The 19855-nt window shown below is 39.2% G+C and overlaps 1 protein-coding gene across 4 annotated transcripts in view; it reads right to left on the bottom strand.

Annotated features, from left to right (window-relative positions):
• Window positions 1–5380: 5380 nt before the first annotated feature.
• DCLK2 (doublecortin like kinase 2) overlaps window positions 5381–19855 on the bottom strand; it is a 79439-nt gene continuing 64964 nt past the window's right edge. For 2 of the 4 annotated variants that reach the window (XR_009274728.1, XR_009274729.1), the window contains 9 exons: window positions 19376–19495; window positions 17526–17672; window positions 15219–15352; window positions 13866–13943; window positions 12646–12742; window positions 11108–11188; window positions 10229–10345; window positions 9356–9438; window positions 5381–6728 (listed from right to left, as the gene is read on the bottom strand). Coding sequence is in view for 2 of the 4 variants with exons in the window: in XM_058804382.1 (XP_058660365.1) it covers window positions 6516–6728; window positions 10229–10345; window positions 11108–11188; window positions 12646–12742; window positions 13866–13943; window positions 15219–15352; window positions 17526–17672; window positions 19376–19495 (987 nt within the window). In the remaining 2 variants the exon portion in view is untranslated. The remainder of the gene's footprint in view (window positions 6729–9355; window positions 9439–10228; window positions 10346–11107; window positions 11189–12645; window positions 12743–13865; window positions 13944–15218; window positions 15353–17525; window positions 17673–19375; window positions 19496–19855) is intronic. The other 2 variants (XM_058804382.1, XM_058804383.1) reach the window with 1 other exon arrangement.

The raw sequence follows: 19855 nt of genomic DNA, 5'->3' as shown, positions 1-19855 counted from the left end.
CAGTTTGAGTGAATAAATTAAATAAAATTACATTTGTAATTGAGACCTTCAGTGAAGTACTGGGTTACTTGTGATTCAGGATATGTTCCTAAGAGAGGAAAGGGATGTATTTAATGTACTTTTGGTGTGTATGAAATGGTGTTTTCTGTGGTTTCTGGTGTATCAGTAGTTAGATTTTCATGTTTTGTGTAGCACAAGGATGATGTGATTAAGCAAAGGCTGTAGTGGCTTGTGTCTGTGGGATGTGCCTGGTCTACTGAGCTCTGTGTACTGAATATTTTTTATGCAAAACTTGTATCTCACATTTCCTGAAGTTCAACAACATTCACAGAGTTTGTATCAGCATAGTTTGAGGGGAAATTGTAATGGTCTTGAACTTAAATTTGAGTTTGTCTTAAGCCAGGGGTGGTTTTTCCTAGGTGGAGGGAAAGCAAACAAGAAAAAGGTGTATTTTGCCAAATGGAAATCCTGAAAGTCTTCTTTTTATGAAGAAACAATTATTGATAGAAATAATAGCTCCTGATCTTGGAGCCAAAATATTTCATGGATAGTTGATTTGGTAAGTTGCTTGTTTTAGAAAGGGCTCTACTGGATCAGGAAATGCTTTCCCAAACTGGAAGCACAGCTGTACCTGTGTGTGCTGTCCTGGTTGCACCTAACCCTCCTTGGGAAGCAGCAGCAACTGCTGCAGTGTGGAGTTTATCCTTTGGAGTGCTGCAGCCTTTCTGAGGGAAAGGACATCTTCACCTTCTCCGTGAGCAGGCCTGCAAAGACACCTCTTTTCTGCACATCTTGGGTGAGTAGGACATCCCCTCCTTCCACAGGTGAACCCACAGGCCTTGGACACCACCCTGGGGCCCAGGTGTGCACTTGGGATCTCAGCTTTGGCTGAAGTAGTCCCACCTCATGCTGTTGGTGATGAGATGGAAAACAGGGTTAAATTCCCAGCTACTCAGGTACTTGTTACTCTCTTCAGAGCAGCACCTGTGTCACATGGATCACCTGAGAGCTGGCAGCAGGTGCCAGCAGCTGGGCCTCACTTGGCTGGTGTTGGCAGAATGTTCCTCAAGAGAGGGACAGACCTCTCTCCCCCAATGCATTTATGCAGAACACTTTTTATGTGACAGTCTGGCCTTTCTTTTGCCCTGGTGAATTCAGACAGAGCTGCTGCCAGCTGTGTTTATGGGCAGTGCTCTGCAGCAGTGCTGCTTGGTTGGGATGTGCAGTACTTGGCAAATGTAGCTTGAAATCCCTTGTATTTTCTATCAGTGAATTGCTGATGGAAATGCTGTAGGATTTGGCAAGAGAAGATGGGGTGGTCAGAGTGGGGGTTTCTCTGAAGGAAGTTTGTGCTGTGGTGCTACTGCAGGCAGAGGTAAATGAATGCTCAGACTTGAGAATATTTCTGCAGTTCTTGGCTGTGTCGTGCAGCTGTGTGTGTATCTGTTATTGTTTCTTGCCCTGACATCCTCTTGGTAGTCCCTCACTTCTCTGCAGCACTTTGTTCCTGTTCAACATCCCAAAGAGCTGATCTGATACCAAGGTAATGGGAAGTGAATTTTACTGCAGCTTTAGTCAGGACATGATTGGTTTTAGTTGTATTGAATAAGAATGGCCTAGGTAAGGTGCCTATCTAAATTGTAGTTTTTCCACTCTATGTCCTAAATTTCATATTCATAGGGATTTCAGTGTGCTTGTGGTATGGCATACTTCTTTTTTCTTTCTCCCAGGATAATTCCAGGGGAATTACAGATCACTATATTGTTTTTGAGAAACTGGGTTTATCCTCATTAAATAGAACCAGAGATGCGCCATTCTGAGAGTGCTGCTCTAAAGCAGTGAGACCTCTCCCATGCAGGGTTAAGATGTTTGTGTAACACTTGAAATGAGTTGCTTGCATTGATTTACCATATTTCATCATTAGATTTCATAATTTCATCATTAGATGAAATTTCATCATCATTAGGTGAAATCCAAAATAGTTTACTTTTATGCAGAACCAGCCTAAGATCTTCAGTAAACTAATGCAGTTAATGATGCATCACAATGTAAAGCTGCTCTTTTAAAGCTCTGGACAAAAAAAAAGGTAAGAAATGGTTTTAAATTTTGCTTATATGTACTGAAATTCAACTATGTTTAATCTAAAGCTCCTCAATTCAGATACAACCATTGTTATGAAGTAAAAGTTATTGAAATAATAAATTCTAACTCGTATGTGTACTTTCAGTTGAGATTTATTATCGAGAAGCATATTGTTAGAAAAGGAATGTAAAAAAATTCACAACTATTTATATATTGTAGGAAATACAGCTACATTTGTTTTTTGGAAATTAATTGAGGTAATAGTGGAAAGTGTAGTCTTGAAACCAAAGGGATGTGTGTATTTAGTAAAATCTGAAATTGCACACAACTTTGCCATTGGATCAGACATTGTGGTGTGTGCTTTGGAGATGATGTTGCATTGTGTGGGAATAGACAAAAAGGGGTTCCCAAAATGTGGTACTTGCTGTTTGCTACATGGACAACATTTGAGAAATGATAATTTATTATTTTATTTTTTTCTTCAAGTTATTCTAGTATTTTTTCTTGCTGCTGTGTGAGCTCTGACCTGCAAAATGTTGTAGGCACAGCTCAGTCTGGTTGTGTGGTGACTTTGGTGCTATCAGCAATAGCAATGTCCAGTAACACAAATTACTTTGCACCTTGCTCTCTCATTTTGCCTTGCTTATTCTGTGTGCAAGGGATGCTTTCCAAGCCTCTGTAGCTATAAAAACCAAAGTCTGACCATTTGAAACAAAACAAGTAGTGTAATTCAAGGAGTGTTTAAACATTCAGCATTTAAATGCTCTAGATGTCAGTATCTCCTGTTAATTGGCAATTATCTCACCTATTATTCTGGGGAGGAGGGAACAGTTTTGGTACTTCTTTGAAACCTGCACTTTGCATGGTTCACACTCTTGGCTTCCTGTTTCCAAAGGAAACAAAGGCACTTAAAAGTCAAATTCTCTTTGGAAAAAAACCAAAAACAAAAACCAAAAACAGGAAGAGAAGCAACACCTTCCTAGTGGGTACTTGCATGGCTGCTTGCACCTACCACTTCCTGATCTGGAGGTTTTTTTCATAGTGCTAATTTAGTTTAAAAAGAAAACAAAAATCCTGCTAGAGTGAATTCCCCTGACAGAAAACTAAATACCTGCTTCTGTGTTTTAGACATTGAAGCTAACTGCAAGTAGAAGGGTTTGATTTGCTTGTCTTTTTTGTCATCTTAAAACCATCAGTTTTACTTAACAAGCATTTTGGGTCGGTTGCTAGTTTTGTGCTTGTCTGCTGTTTCCAGTTGCTGTTTGGATATAGCTTGAAAGAAAGAATGAGTAAATGCAAAATATAGTTTCTCATGTAAAAACTGGCAAAACCAAAGATGATTGATAGATAAATACATATATTTATGTAAAAGTGAAGGAATCGGTATCAGTATAGCTATCAAGCTATAATAATTAGACCGGTGACTACTGGGAGGAAGAAAGGTGTGAAAACCAGGGTTAAATTACTGACCCATAAATATTCTTGACAATTAGCTACTAAGAAAGAGTCAATACTTGATAAAACTAACACCATAAAACAGCATCTTCATTAATGTATTTTGAGAATTATTTTAAATATTTTTTTATTCCAGAAGGGGGTAATTGTCTGCAAGGGTAATTATTGATGGGAATCAATCAGTGGAAGTAGTATTGGGCTGATTTATGGCAGGAGAGGATTCAGTCCTGGGACTTTAAATCTAGAAATGCAGGAATGGCTCATTGGACTTTTGTGAACAACTACTCACTTTCAAAGGACCTAGAAAGATTAGGATATTTAAAAAGATTTTTTTAATAATTTTTTTTTTTAAAGGTAGGCATGGTGGTGGTAGAGCTGTCACTATGGAGCGTTTGTAACAGTTCTTTCTAAAAAATGTGTAACTTGTTTTCAATTTCTATAATAGTTCATTTCCCTTTATAATAGGAAAAAAAATTGTGAACCAGAACTATTTTTGCCTTCTTCCAGCAGCAACTGGTGGTTCTACAGCAAGAGAAGGACTAAATGAAAGTGCAGCAGGTAAGAAACCAAATGTGATATTTGGGGACCTTCATTAAGTGTTTTAGTGTTAAGCAACACATCTTTATTTTATTTTTATGTTAAAATGTGGTATCTCCTGCACCTATGCACAGACTGAACTTATGTGGAAGTATTTTAAGGCCTGGAGTAGTGCTATAATGTTGTTAAGGTTACACAAAGAGTTGGGGACTTTCCCAGCTATCCTGTTTTTGTCTGACTGTTGGCCACATGATTATATTTTCCAGCTGTCATCACTATTTTTAAATAGGCATTTTGGAACCTGCCTCTGCTCTGTGAATCAAAATACTTGTCTAAGACTCTTTACATGTTGATCACTCATGAAGTTAGGGACATGATTTCAGGGTTTGTCTCTTTACTTTCTTCTTCCATGAGACAAGGTAGTAGTTTAGAACTGGCAGCTGTTGACCAGGCAAGCGATGATCCCTTCTGTTATAGATGCAGAATTATTTCTGCAACACAACTCATTGGAAATCCTTGCCAATCCATGGCAGTCTTTTTTCTTCATAGCTGAATCCATCCTCTTGGGAAAAACAGAACTTAACCCAGCATTCATTATTTGCTTGTTGCTTCCTCTCTGCTGATCGCTTTTTTCTACTCTTTTGGAGGCTCCCTGTCTTTGCTGGGGGGCTGGTTAGCCTGCTCCACCTGAAATTCCACATCCTTTCTTTGGCTGAGTCTGAGACTTGTTGCAGAAATCACCAAGCACAGGCAGCCAGCTACGGAGTCTCACCAGAATCTGAATCAGGAGTTTCTCTTCTGATTAAGGTTGGAGTGATAGCTTCATCTTTTTGCACTGTACCAAAAACGAAATTATTTTACAGAAAGGCTATTCCCATACTCTTTAAGTATGGGAAGCCACAACGAAGTTAATTAGCAAGGATTGGTTGTAGCCCAACCTTTTTATCATAGTTTAAGACATGCCATATCTTCCTACCTTTAATAGCATTTTCTTGCCAGGATGTTGCACATCTTTCAGCTGCCATGGCCTTAAGTTATCACTTGGCACTTTCTGATCTTTAAGTGCTCTTCAAAAGGTAAAACAACCATGTTTAATCATGGCTTTCATAGGAAGCAATGGATTTTAAAATAAGAATTTTATGGGAACCCCTCAAATTAATTCTATTAAATTGTTTTGGTAGGCATCTAATTGTTCGGTCTCTCTAGGGAGAATAAGACAAGTGTCACTGACAAAATAACTGAGCTCTCAAAGAAAGGAATGACTTTTTGTGTTCTGTTTTTTTAATGAAGAAAGTTTATTGCAGGTCTTTCTTTTACAATTCTAGTAGAAAGTATAGCTAAGAGAAAAAATGAACTATGACCAATTCATAAGAACGAGCAAAGGAAAAGGATTAAGCTGAATACATACTCTATTGAACTAAGCATTATGGTAAAGAGAAAACCTCACCTATTTTGTGACTGCAGGTTAAAGAGAGCTGCTTTCCAGTGCCTGCACCAGGTGAACAGGGGGATAGGATAGCACTGACAAACCTCTGATGGCTATTGATGCCAGCTCCTCTGTCAGCATGTCCTAGAATCAGGAGCTGCTCAGCTCATCATAGCTTGGATAACATGCAGCAGGCTTTCCCTTCACAGGCCCAAAGTAATTTTATTTTATTTTATTTTTTTTATTTTATTTTTATCTAACAGGTAGTCCGACCCTGGAGAAAGGTGTGGATGGGACACTTGTGGTTAGGATAGAAAATGGCAAAGCAAAAAGGCTTCCTTCACTCCAGTCTTTGTAACAAATAAATGTCCACTGCTCATGTTTACATCCCAAATTACTTTATTTAAATTCATATTATCTAAACACTACCCTGCCTGCAAGTCAGATAACAAACTTGATGGAAAACAACCATCCTTCCCTTTCTATCTTCAAATGTTTGTCTCTTGATATTTTACAGTTAGTCCACTAAAAAATTCTTTGTGAAAATTTGCCTCTTCAAGTTTAGTAGAAACTTGGCTAAAAATAGAGGCATTGGAATAGAAGGCAAATAGAAATTTTCTTCCCTTGTCTGCCTCTCCCACTTTTCTGAAAATTCCCATCAGAAGAACAGAACGGGGCCTGCTGGTGGACATGAGGCCAGGTAACTGTTCCCCACCTCACTGCTCATATAAAAATATGGTCAGGTACACCGTAAGTTAGTCTATCTAGAGCCTAAGGCTGTGTGAAATGGAGTTAATTATTGACACAGAGAACTTAAAAAACCACCTAAAATTCCTGGAGTCTTTCCCCTACTGCTCTTCCCAAGGTGCGGTTTGTTCACCCCCTGCGAGAGAGAGGCTCAGACCTGGCTGGGAATTGCTATGGGAGGTGCTCACAAACTGAAAACAGTAATGGGAAATGAAGAAAAGTGTGGCCAGAGTGCGGGGAGCTTCGGGTGTGTTTGCTTTCCCCAGTCCTACGCAGCAGGCTGATCCCCAGCGAGCTCGGGAGGAGGCGGCGTGGGGGACCCGGGCGGCTCAGGAGCAGCAGGGAGGAGGGGCTCGGACCCAGCCGCAGCAGGAGCAGCAGCTGCAGCAGCAATTGCAGAAATGTTCTCCACTCCAGCTCTACCAGAGTCCTGACAGCGCTTGCTGCAGAAAATCTGACTCTCTTTATCTAGAGCTGTGTTCTACAAACAAACAAAACAAACCCAAGGCAAAACATGAAACAACACTTAAATACAGCCCTGTCTTAAGGGTTAAAACAATCTACAAGACATGAACTGCATGCAATACAGCCAGGATAAGAAAGGAGAAATAACATCAGAACTCTTTTATATAATGAATTGTGTGATTTTTGTGATGTTGACTTTAGGAAACGTAAGGAAAATTTATTTTCCAGATGTATGCTTGCCATGACGTTGCAGGTTTAAAATTTTTGTCTTGCAAGTCTGATGTGGAAAAAAAGATGGCACGAGTGGTTGTGATAGAGAAGGAACCTGTCACAGTAACTATTAGCAAAATTTATGTACCTGTGTTTTTGCAGACACAAGGAATCAGGTGATGCTTACTGAGAACTCAGTGCTACAATTCTGGAACAAACCACACAGTACAGAAGGGGAGCCCCTGGGGAAGGTGACAGAACATTTTTTTCTTTTTTCAAGCAAATGGACTGCTTTTCTGCTTAGTGGTGAGAGTAGGAAAATTACCTCTCATGGTTGCAAAAATGCATAATTTCTGAATTGTGTACTTAAAAATGAGTTTACAGGAGAAGGGAGCAACAGGTTGGAATGAAAACTGAGAATTCCATAGTGAATAGGTTGATTATCTGGAGTATGTGGTACATCTGCTGAAGATAACAATTTCCATACCCTCAAAGATATGTGCTAATTGTAAAGGTCAGATGCTTTCCCTTTTCTTCAAAAATTTATTATTTTGATTGGACTTGCTTTACTAATGTGAAAATTTATGTGGTTTTAGTTGGGTTTGACTAATACACTTTTCAATGAAGTATTTAATACTGAAATAATTTTCTGAGACAAGTCAAATTTAGCAGGGTTCATTTTTTTTCAGATGTGTTTATTGTATCAAAGTCATCAAGGACAGCAGATACAAGGTACTTACCCTCTTCTTTTTTGTTGTTGTTATTATGTTGGTTTTTTTTAACTCAAGTTACATCACTACATCCCTGCATTGCGAGGTACAAGGAGAAAATTCCATAGTCCACAATTGAGTTTCTGCTACTGACAATCAACACTGCAAAGGGAGCATGCAAGGAAAGGAGCAGCTGAATTGGATCTGAGTTTTGAGATGAGTGATGGTCTAAAGGAATTTTATCATTATCAAGGCACCATTGCATTGCCTTTTTTCTTGCTGGAAAAAGTTGTAAATAGGGGTTTCTGCTATTTCAGTGGCAGGCAAAGTTATATAAAAGGGAAAGGACATGCTTTCAGTTCATGCTGACAGTGATTTTCTCCTGTGCTGTCCTCATAGCAGCAATATAGTTCTATGTAATGCAGTTTAGGGTTTTCTTTTCAATTTTACTGTTGCTAAGCAAGAATGTTTTTTATTTATCTAGGACTGATTATCACTTGTCTGTCTCTAAATGAAGTTCAATTTTAAATAGAAACAATGTTTAGTTCTTTGCTTCTGTCTTCAAAAGAGTCTCATCTTTTTCTAGCTGTTTTTAGATACAATATGGATATAGACATGCAGAAAGTGACTGCCCGGAGAATAAACCAAGACATGTCTGAGGAAGTAAAAAAATTGTTGTATTGGTGTTTGCAGCCTATTTCAGATATGCATCACTCAAGACAGAACTATTTTTTCCTAAGTGTTTAAAAGGTATTCCTTTGCTGGTTTGGTGTGGCTGTACAGCTTTTTCCACTTCAGACTGGCTTAGTTATTTCTCCTTCCTTGTTACCAATGGAGACCATGTACTTTTTGTGCAGCAGAACAAAGCATCGCCGTTAGTACGTACCATTGCCTTGGACCTACTCAGAGGGAAGCAATGCAGGCATTGGGAAAGGAGGAAAAAAGGAAGAAAGCAAGGGACAGAAACTAGACTTACTTTAAGCAGAACTAACACAATTGCAACAAATTTAGATTTACATAACATTTTTTAATTGACCAAAAAAAAAGAAAAAATCAGTAATGAATTAAGAGCAACATGCTTTTGGGGGCAGCAGGAGCCTCCTGTGCAAGGACACTGAACTGGGGATGTGCAGTTTTACTTCTCTGCCACAGGATGGGATTATCTGCATGGGCCAGGTGACAGTGTGGGAATGAGGTGATGCTAAAGGGGCTCCAGTGAATGTGCAGGTGGACTGAGAGAGCAATGCACTGCAATACACAGTGAGAGTTACAAAGTGTGCTTGTCTGAAGCTGAATGTTGGTAAGCAATGAGTGCTGGAGCAAGTGAAGAACTTCTGAACACAGAGGTAACTAAATTTCAATGCTCAAGGTAAACCAGGGCAAGAATAACAAATTGGGGGCTTAATCCTCATTAGATCACAGTGTTTTGAGCAAGATTTTACTTTTCCTTTCAGCATTAACTGGGAGCTGCATTCAGCAATTAATAATTATGCATTTACATCCTTCCATACCTGTTAGAAGGAAATAAAGCAGGAAAAGGTAAAATGAGGTGAACTTTCCTGGCTGAAGGAGTGTCAGTAGCTAACAGAAAAAACTCACACCAATAGGAAGCCAAAGCTAGGCTGTGTCAGAGATCTGAGACAGGCTTAAGTGGCATGCAAGTTGGAGAGGGGCTGACAGTTAGAATTAAAATTGCTCTTATTACATATAGTGCATTTTATACCAGTTTTCAGCTTCAGGCTTATCCATAGTCTCAACAGTATAAAGAATGAAGCTCTGAAGTCCCTCTCAAACTGTCAAGTCAAACTGTCAAATGAAATGTAGACAAGAACATGAACCTGAAATCCATTTCCTAACTTATTTTTATGTTATCATTTTTCCTACATTTAAATTGTTTGCCTATTTAACTCACATAAATGTATTTGCAAAGACAGAGATGTAGGCAGAAACATTTTATTTAAATTTTACTGGTTCTTAGATGATTAAAAAAATTATTCCTGTTAACATAAGTGGTCTGGCCTTTGAAATAATACTAATGGGAGGGTGAGGGTGGAAGTCCCTGTTATGTTACCATGGATGGTTTTACTTTCTTTAAGTTACTGAAAATACATTTTGTGTGCAGTGTCCATCCTTGCATCAGACAAGGCTGGGCCCTGGTAAGATCATGAAGAAAGGAAGTTTCTGGAATGGAGCCTGGTTTCCTGGCACAGGTAGTGTTGAACAACACTATGCTCAAGATGAAGCAACACTTGGTCAGGCACAGAGGTAGACCCTAGTTAACTAGGTGGGCAGTATGATAAAAAAACTCTTGCTTTTTAAAATGAAATATTTCAAATTGTTAAGAAACTTCATTTTAACATACACCTACTTAGTGTTCATTGAAAGCTCATTTTTATCTCTTGGGCAGCACACTGTGATAGACTTGGTTGCTCTCAAGAAATGATGAGACAATCCACATTATACATCAATAAAGACTAGAATTAGAGACTCTTCCAATTTTGGGTTTGCTATTCTTGCACCACATGTGCTCATAGAGCACTGTCAGGAAAATATGCAGAGTATACTATCAATGTATAGAAATATTCATTTCTCTTACCATGATGACAGAAACCCCAGCAGATGTGTTATTTTGCTTCGGTAGGGTGTTATTAAAGTGCTGCTTCAGTTTACCTGTTACTTCAGCTTGCATATTATTCTCCTGGGAAGCATCATCCTGCATAAGAAAGAACACAATATTCAAGTTAGGGAAAAACCAAAAAGTTTTTTATCATCAGGTGCTTTCTGCTTTTTAATGAACAGTGAATATTCAGACAGGCAGTCCAAAAGTGAACACACTCTGCTACATGAGAGACAATTCCAGAGGAAAGGAACAGAGCAACCACTCACTGCTTTATGAATGAACTTCTATTTCTTAAAATGACATGTGACATTTCCAGTGCGTTGATTTGTCCCATAATTATAAGCTGCAGGTTTGATTCAAGCAAGTTAAAAATAACATACTTGAAATAATATTGAAAAGCATATTTTTCACTTGGATTTCTTTCAAATCACCACTTTAAATGGCCCATCATGTCCTAAGTCTGGAGGTGTTATCAAGTAGTATAAATACACTTGAGAGGAGCTGTTATCCATTGATACACTTGTTAATAGTTGTTTTCTCTTGTGTCAGGGAACTCCACAGATTGTATTCTGTCCCTCTTTTAGAACACGTCTGAAAATAAACATTGTCTGGCTCCATGTAAACCTAGTACTTATTAATAATTAATTGATTTTAAATCAATAAGCAATGCACTCTGGTGTTCCCCTTTGCTGCTGCCTGAGAAGATGAAGGACCTGGCAGGCATCAGCTTGGTGTCTGTGGTAAATTAGGTGTTATATTTGCTAATTGTACTGCTGCTTCTGAACAGTGCAGGTTAACGGTTAGATTTACAGGTTTAATGTCAAATTAGAGACAAGGGAAATGTGATTTACTCACTGACACCCAGGGATGGCTTAGGATCTGTGCTGCTGTGTACCGGGCTTCAGCATTCACATGTAGCATCAGGCTGATTAACTCCTTCATGGAAAAAGAAAAAAAGAGAGTTTGAAGGGCATGGGAAAGGATATTAAAACTGAAAATAATGTTCCACTAAGTTCTTCTCAGTGCAATGTTCTTGATACCTGGATGGGAAAAAAACCAACCCCAGCTGATACCAGTGTGACTTAAGTGGAACTTAAATTTGCCCTTTAGGATTAAGAGTCTGCAAGGTGGTGTGTTTGATATCAGCTTCTTAACTGTACTCATTTCACTGAGTCTATTGAAAACAAATGAAAAAGAAATGTTAAAAAAAAACAGCTCTAATGTTCCACTTTGTTCTCTGTACATTCATGAACATGATCAGAACAAAAACAAACCTGGGAGACATGAGATCCTCTCTGGGCAGTGCACATGCACTCAGTAATATTACATAAAAAACATTACATAAAAAACCACAAATCAGAGACAAGAATCTGCACCTGAAAGTGAAGAAACTGATGAAATTATTTGAAAACGTTCTCTTCTGTGTTGCTGCAGAAGAATAGAAGATATTGAGCTAAGTCCTTCTCTCAAAAACCCTTTTAAAGCCTCCAAATTATCATCTTCATATTTTTATCAAGATTATTTCAAGATTATTTCAAAGGCGCTATCCATTGATTCAGTTTTGGAAATGGTTTGTTCAAGCAGATGATAACACACCTTACTGAGAGCTTTCCCAACCAGCCAAGTTCTTTAGTCTGTGGAAGTTTGAAGTGAGACATCACCTTGAATACCAAGATTGTTTGTTCAGAATGCATGTCTGGAAATCTGTGAGATGACTGGGACTTGGGAAATGTTGGTAAATGGATAAATACCCATAGGGAAATGCAGAAAAATTCAGAAAAAAAATTAACTTCTCATTGGCCAGATAAAAAACCACCTCCACTTGTTACCGAGTCCTCTAATATTATTTAGAGCACTTCAGTGAGTTAACCTAAGAGAAATGGGGCTTACAACTTCAATCTTTGTCCTACAGACACAATCAATTTAAACAAAACTGCAGTGATCACAGAAGAACTGCTGGCAGTGGCAATTAGCCATGGCTGCGCCTCTTGAAAAGCTCTCATAAATAAATGCCTCAAGTAAAAATAGGAAAAAATGCCTACTGCAACCAATCCACAGAGCAATAATTTTCCTTTTTTAAAGAGAGGCAAGAGGGAAAAATTCAGGGACACATTTATTTTACATCTGAAGCACTGAACCTGCTGTAAAGTGCATCATGAAGTGAGCTGGGCAGTGTGTGACATTCCCTGAATGCAGCTGGCATTCTGCTACCCTTGCTCAGGCAGCCTGAAACACCTGAGCTTTCATCAAGCACTGCTCAGCCAAACCCACTGAAAAGGCACAGCTGGGCACTGGGCTGCTCTGCATCTTCCAGGCTGCCTTCCCAGCTGAGCACAGGCTGCTGCACAGGGCTTGTCAGAAATGTTCTTTCAGGTGGGAAAAAATATCAGTACCTTTGCTGAATCGGTGATGTTATCCCAGTAGGGAGAGGGAAATTCCAGCTTCCCCACAAGGATCTGATCAAAGAGGTCTTCCTGAAGGTTGTTTTCACTGTAAAACAGCAGTAACGAAAAACATGAGAGGAAAAGCCAATTTGTCATGAGGATTTTAACTTGATTTGGGGATGGAACAGAAATTATGTTAATAACTACTAGAAATACATAATTTGGAAGTTTATACAGTGATAGCTTTTCTGAGCCAATACATTGAGGTAACTTTTCCACTGGAATAGGGGCTGCATAGTTAACACACATTTATCAATCTCACTCATGACCTGGTTCTACTAGCATGATATGGACATTCTCTGTGCCTTCCCTCAAAACTCTAACCAAAGAATACATTTTCTTGCACAATGTATCTTTCAAAACACATTTTCAGCTTTAAATGTGAAATAACAACATGAAAACCCCAAATACATGAACTAATATTTTTCCCCATCAACAATACATATATAAAATAAATTTATAAAAAATAAATACATATAATATATATTTTAAAAATATATAAGATATATATGTAAAATGTATTGTTTGCAAGCTATTTTCGTTCAGTGAGGTGTTTTAGTTAAACCTCTTTTGTTAAGTATCTTGCTGTAAAAATGAACAAACAGGCCCTGCATTAGTAATTTATATGTTAAGAGCAGAATTCCCCGTTAAAATGTGCCAATTCCTTCTCATTCTCTGGCAAAAAAAAAAAAAAAAAAAAAAAATTTAAAAAAAAAAAAAAAAAAAAGAAAAGGAAAAGCGCCCATTTGATTTTGATTTTCAGTAGAAAAACCCCACGGCTGGTTTGACACTTCCCCAAAGGCCGAGCAGGGTTCCAAAGGCGGGATGAACACATTTTCCCCTCTCCTCTCCGACGGCAGAGGGCAGCGCGCACCCGCGGATGGAGGAGCCGGGATCCGCATGGAGACAAAAGGAAAAGCGGCTCTGCCCTCGCACACCCCCAGCACTAAAACACCTGCCCCCGTAGGAAAACGTATCTCAAAAATTGATCCCAAACCTAAAATGAAAGACAAGTGAAAACCACTCAAAGAAATGAACAATCCGTGAGGAAAACACATCATTCTGATGCACCTTTTTTCCTCCCCCAAGGATGCCTCCTTCAGGGAGAAAGGTCAGACTGGCGCTGAAAGAATTTGATTGCTTTTGCTGGGTTTCCCTTTGGCACTCACCTGCGAAAAGGTGGAAATCCACATAACAGGATGTAAGTGATCACACCTGCAGCCCAAATATCCACCTTTAAGCCGTACCTGAGAAAATAAGTCTGTGTTACTTGTGCTGAATTAACAGCAACAACAAAAAAAGTCATTCCAATCAAAAATAAATGATGCTGACAGGATTTCGTGAGAATCTGTTCTGAATTACTTGCTGCTGCTAAGGTGATGTATTTTGTGCCTGAGCATCTTTTTCTTCACACCTTTACAATCTTTAAGAAACCATGATTCTATGATTTTTTTTTCCACCTCAGGGCTCTCCAGGGCCTTCTGAATATACTCAAAGCCAAGCCAGTATCCAGGTTTTTCCCATCCAGAGCCACTAATGGTTAAAAACAAGGATGTGCTTTCTCAGTCCCCACAGCGAAGCAACTCTCTCAAAGGTTATCATGTGTTGCTAAGCAACAAGACACACCAATTCTCCAGCCTCTCCAGCGAGCAACATGGGCAAGAAGAGCTGCACTTTTCTTTCAAAGCACAGAAATTAAAACACTGCAGGTCAAAAAGAGGCCTTTTCTCCTATTCAGAGGATTCAGTTTGTCAAACCCTCAGGCATGCAGACGAGGCGCCCTCTGACACTGGAGCTGACTGCAGCTGTGAAATGTTTCTCAGTGCAACAAATGCACTGAACAAGGAGTGAAACAGCACAAACAAAACCTCCCTCCATCAGCAAATTCAGAGTGGTCACAGCTATGGCAAAAGCATGGAATGGAGATCTCGTAGGTCTAAAAGGAGAGAGGATTTGTGATAATCTGCCATTGGTGAAAATTTATCATTTTACAAAATTTATTTCTGTATTTATGCAATGACCTGTTAAATACAGAATAATGGAGTTGCTCAATTGTTATCAAACAGGATGTGTCACCCAAAAGGGTCACTTGAATCAACATAATCCAATTAGAACTGTCCTGAGAACAGGGTTAGACTAGGTGAGCTCTGCAGCCTCTTCCAGTATAAATGATTCCATTTCTAATGCAAACATTGTGTTTTGCCTGTCTGTCCTTCCCCAAACAGCTGCCAGGGGTGGTACAGTGGGCTCTGGATGCTGAGGTGAGGCAGGGAGCACAAACAAATGGACTCCACTGCACCAGAGCTGTCCCTGGGAAGGTGTGAGAGAAGGCAAAGGCAAATTCTGGGAGCAGGCAGAGCAAGGACACTGGTGCCTCTTGGAGGAACTGGGAGTGGCGCCTTTGGGTGGTTTGGTTATAAAACAATAGAGGGACAGCCTGCTGGAGCATTTGGATCTTACAAGATCCTACAACCTGCTAAAAGAGTGGTTAGCAGGCCTGTGTGGTAGGCAGCCATGCTCACCCTGTCTCTGCAATGATTTCTGGAGCCACATAGGTGGGTGTCCCACACACCGTGTACAAAGGGCCTTCCACCACCGTCGCCAGTCCAAAGTCTCCAAGCTTCAAAGACTTGGTTCCATCTGAATATTCACACACCTAAAATCAGAGAAATTAACACAGAATGAGGAGGAGAACATCTGCATTTTTATATCCTCTAATTTCTTTGGGAAAACATCATCACCATACCAAGAAGATGGGAAAAAGAGGTAATTTCCACAGCCCTGTAAGGCAAGAAGAGAATAAAAAATTATATTCCCATTGATTACAGCTGGAGCAAATTTTCAGTGGAGCTGTCTGCCAGCTATGTAGGTCAGACCATGACACAGCCTCGAGCAACTAGAGGTGGAAAAGAAAACTCAGTCCTTGAATGTTAAGAAGTTTTCAATATATTCAGGAGAATATAATACTCTATTTTCATTTGACTGGGACCTAGAGTTTAAAATGGGACTGGCAGCTACAATCAGATTTAACATCTTGTTATCTTAGCATAAATCTAGCCAACATTCTGGGCAATTTCATCAGCAAATGTCTTCCCTGTGCTTGGTCTGGGCAAATTCAGTTTGGGCTTCGGTGCAGACCCAACTGCACCTTACCAAAAGGCCAATGAACAATCTAGCACTGAGTCATTTTATTGATGAAAGAAGCTGAATTTAGTTAAAAAGAAAAGTGCTATACAACAGTGATGGCAGGAATAAACCAAACCAGACCAACACAAAGGAAGCATCCCCCTAATAAATTCATCTCAGTTTCGCTCCTATAGTTAAATGTTTATATTAACCAAATTTCAAAGGCATCTAGAATGGAGGACCCCAGGATCTCCTAAATGGCTGAATTTATTTGCCTTCCTCAAACATCTGAGCACTGCAATACCTTTCTTCATTCCCCTGTGTAATTCATATCAGTAATGGAAACACTTGTTCTCCTTTATATAACACCTTCATACCAGCTATGACTCTTAGGGTTTGCATTTTTTAAATGCATGACCACAAAAAGGAATGCAATTCCCATCCAGACGGGCTGGATGACCCTGTGCAAAAAAATGAACTATGTGCAATTACACGTAGCAGTTGATGGGAATTATTTGCATTTATATTCAATACCAGGATGTTATCTCAATATTCTCCTGCTGTCAATCACAGTGAGTAAGATTTGCATCTGCTGAGTAATCTCTTTAGGCTTTCTAGGCAGAAAGGGCATTGGTGCCTATTTATAACTGATTCAATCTCTAATGAGAGCTTAAAATTTCTTTGGACTGTCTGTGTTTGGAGATACACTAATAGTATGTGAGACTTCTACCTTCATTTTCTCTCTCAAGTGCCATGTTGCTGTGGCTACATTTTCCAGGAGAAGCTTTCCCCCATGCTTCTTTTTGCTAAACAATCTAATTTATTTGAGGGTTGATTTAAATTGCTAAACACTGTCAGTGGAATTACTGGGGAAAGAATTGACTATTAATTAGGAAATATTTTCAACTTGTAGCCCTGTCCTTGTTACAGTTCAAAATCCAGTCTGGGATAAGCTGTGACTCCTACTCTCAGTTCGAACTCATTAAACAAGACTGACAAACACCACAACAGACTTTTAAGAAATGTCTCAAGCAGGGGAGATTATGGCCCTGCTTGTGCAGTGTGTGACACTTAATATCCAATACGTAATGCTCAAGTGTAACCTCTGTGGGTAAGTGAGACAGCACACACTGATCCCATTCTGTGGACAGGGGAATGAAAAAGCAGACTTCATGGTAATTCTTGTCAGCACAGTTATTTTATGTCTCTGCTGAAAACAAGAGTTGCCTAAGGAAAAGAATAAATGAATATAAAGGGTTAATTCCCAGCCAGAATTCTGGTAAAGCATCAGAAAGATGATCCTACAATGACAATGAAAGGAAAAACCCACTGGCTTCAGTTGGTAGCCATAGGATTGTTGAAGAAATGAAGAAATGCTCTCAGCCCACCTTTCTCCCACTTGCAAACCGATAAATAATTCATCGGCATAGCTTTAAAATTCACTGTTTTGTGAGACAATACTCCTGCTTCTCCAAAAGGCAGCCAATCGAATTGTAAATATAGATAGGTCTAAGGACAGGTTTGAGCACAGCTCTCCTGCATTACAGTGATTGCTATCTCATGGCAAAAGATTTACTTCATACATACTTATTCTAAATTAATAAGCCTGCTGTTCTCTGCTGCGCTCCTTGACATTTCTACACAAGCATTTGCATTAATGAGAACAAAGTAAGAGAAAATACTGGAAAATAACTGGGACATACCAGAAGATTTTCTGGTTTGATGTCTCTGTGCACAATGTTGAGGCCATGCAGGTATTTGAGAGCGCTGGCTAAATTGTAGACCATGGCACTCCCATCTCTCTCTGTGTATTTTGTAGATGAAGTGATGGCATCAAATAGGTCTCCTCCCTATGGAGAGGAAAAAGATCATTGTTTAAAATATAATTAGGATGGTATTTGGTTAAAAAAACCCCAAACCCTAAATTACGTAAAATCTTCCCTCTAAAACACACTTCCAAATCCCTGTTAAACAGCAAAAAAAAAAAGAAAAAAAAGTTTTGCAGAAAAATTATCTTGTCACCAAGATATTAGACTGGGACTTTGGTCATCTGCATTAAATTCTTAATTGTTCTCCAGGCTTCTAGTGTCTGAGCTTGGGTAAATCACAGATTTTTTTTCTATTGATCTTCCTACCTTTGATCACTCATTTATATTACCTACAGGTACAGGTATACAGCATCCCTTTTCTTCATCTTATCAGTATATTCAACATATTGAAAAACAGCCCTGATTTTGAGTAAAGCCTAAAATAAATTAGCCCCATAATAATAAAAAAAAAACAAAAACTGAGAAATATTCAGCAAATTCAAATTTCTGCAGATATTGCAAGAAATACCACATAAATATAGCTGAAGAGGAAAAAAAAGATAAACACATTTCAACATAAATGCATCCACTGATTGAAATACATCAAAGTGCAGAACCTCCAGGTGATTTCTGAATGTGTCAGGCTCTGTTTATGGATGCCCTATTCCTCTGGGAATACACAGCAACGTGTGAGTGAGTTACTGATGGGGCATTTTCAGTCATTACAACAAATGTCATGTGGGTGTCTCCATGATGGTTTCCCTGGATACCTCTGTAGGAGTGATCTGTCTGAGCTGTGGGTGGCATTCCGAGCATTTCAATGCACACCAAAGAGAAGCAGCAATTCAGGGAATATAGGCCAAAATGGTGGGGAATTAAAACATAAAAAAATACTCTCTTGAAACCCCAAAAAGCCTATAGGGTATTAAAATAGCTTCTAGAAAGGAGGAAAGATGAGTGGGCTACAGAAATTATGTATTCAACAACTACACACTTTAAAGGTTTCCCAGTCTGGCAACCATTCTAGAGTCCTGAATGTAACAGTGCCTCGGTCAGAAATAAAAAGTGTTCCTCAAAAAATGGGCAGTGCTCCTACTGCTGTTGCTGTATGTTATTTGTATCTGACATGCCAATCAAGCTGATGTGCAGTGTGGCTGTGCATGCACAGAACTCAGACAAGAGAATGCATGAGCAGAACCTGATGCTACTGGTGTATTTGGCTCACAAGGTGACAGCAAAAAGAATATTTGTGTTTTCTCCATACATGTATGAAAGCAGCATCTCAAGCAAAATGGGTGAGATCTTTTGAGTTTTGATTTTCCAGGATGAAAATTGCTTGAGTTTAATCTATTTGTCTTATCTATTAAGATAAATTCATTAGAGAGTTCATTTCTTTAATTCAATTTAGTAACTAATGAGAATAGTGAAATTTGTTAGTAAATCCATACTACTCTCATCCCTGTATATTGTAGGCATGATATAAAGCCCACTATCCACTTTTCTCTAGACTGTGCACATTGCAAAATTACCTCAAATCTGTGTTAATATTCAATTTACAACTGAAGAGGGAGAAATCCCATTCATATAATTGTGTGACAGGTGCATTTTTATGATTTAAAAATGCAGGTTGCCACTGCAACCTATTTGATTATGTCGCCCAAGTTCTTAGCGTTCCCAGATACTGCTCAGATTTCACACCAACACAGAGAATTCAAAGAAGACAAACAAAGGCCCCTGAGCCTCACCTTGACCAGCTCCATCACCAGGTAGAGCTCTGAGGGGGTGTCCATCTCCTCTATGAGCATGATGATGTTGGGGTGCTTCACTCGGCGCAGAATCGACACTTCATTTTCAATCAGGTGCTCCTGTTCAGAAGAGGATGGAAGTTTATCTGGAACATGGATTTGCCAATTCACTTTTCCTTTCATCAGCCAACCACTTGATCAGTGAGCATCCTTTTTGCTGATTAATTTATATAGCAGATGGTTATTTTCAGTTGCTGGATCTTAACTTGTATTTCATCACTGACCACATTTAATTTAAAATACACTTCAAAACTGGGCATCTCCAAAAATGACCCCAGAACGTGACAGCAATTCAGGAAGTGCAGGTTAAGTTCTTATGTGGGTATTATGAGGTGAAATTAAGTTCAGAACCTTTCTGCCCCCCAGCTGGATCACTGGAAGCTGTCACCCCTCATCAACAGTTAACATGTTCTTGATCCT

Source organism: Ammospiza caudacuta, chromosome 4, assembly GCF_027887145.1.
Source record: "Ammospiza caudacuta isolate bAmmCau1 chromosome 4, bAmmCau1.pri, whole genome shotgun sequence".
Taxonomy (NCBI): domain Eukaryota; kingdom Metazoa; phylum Chordata; class Aves; order Passeriformes; family Passerellidae; genus Ammospiza; species Ammospiza caudacuta.
This window is presented reverse-complemented; position numbering and strand designations above follow the sequence as displayed.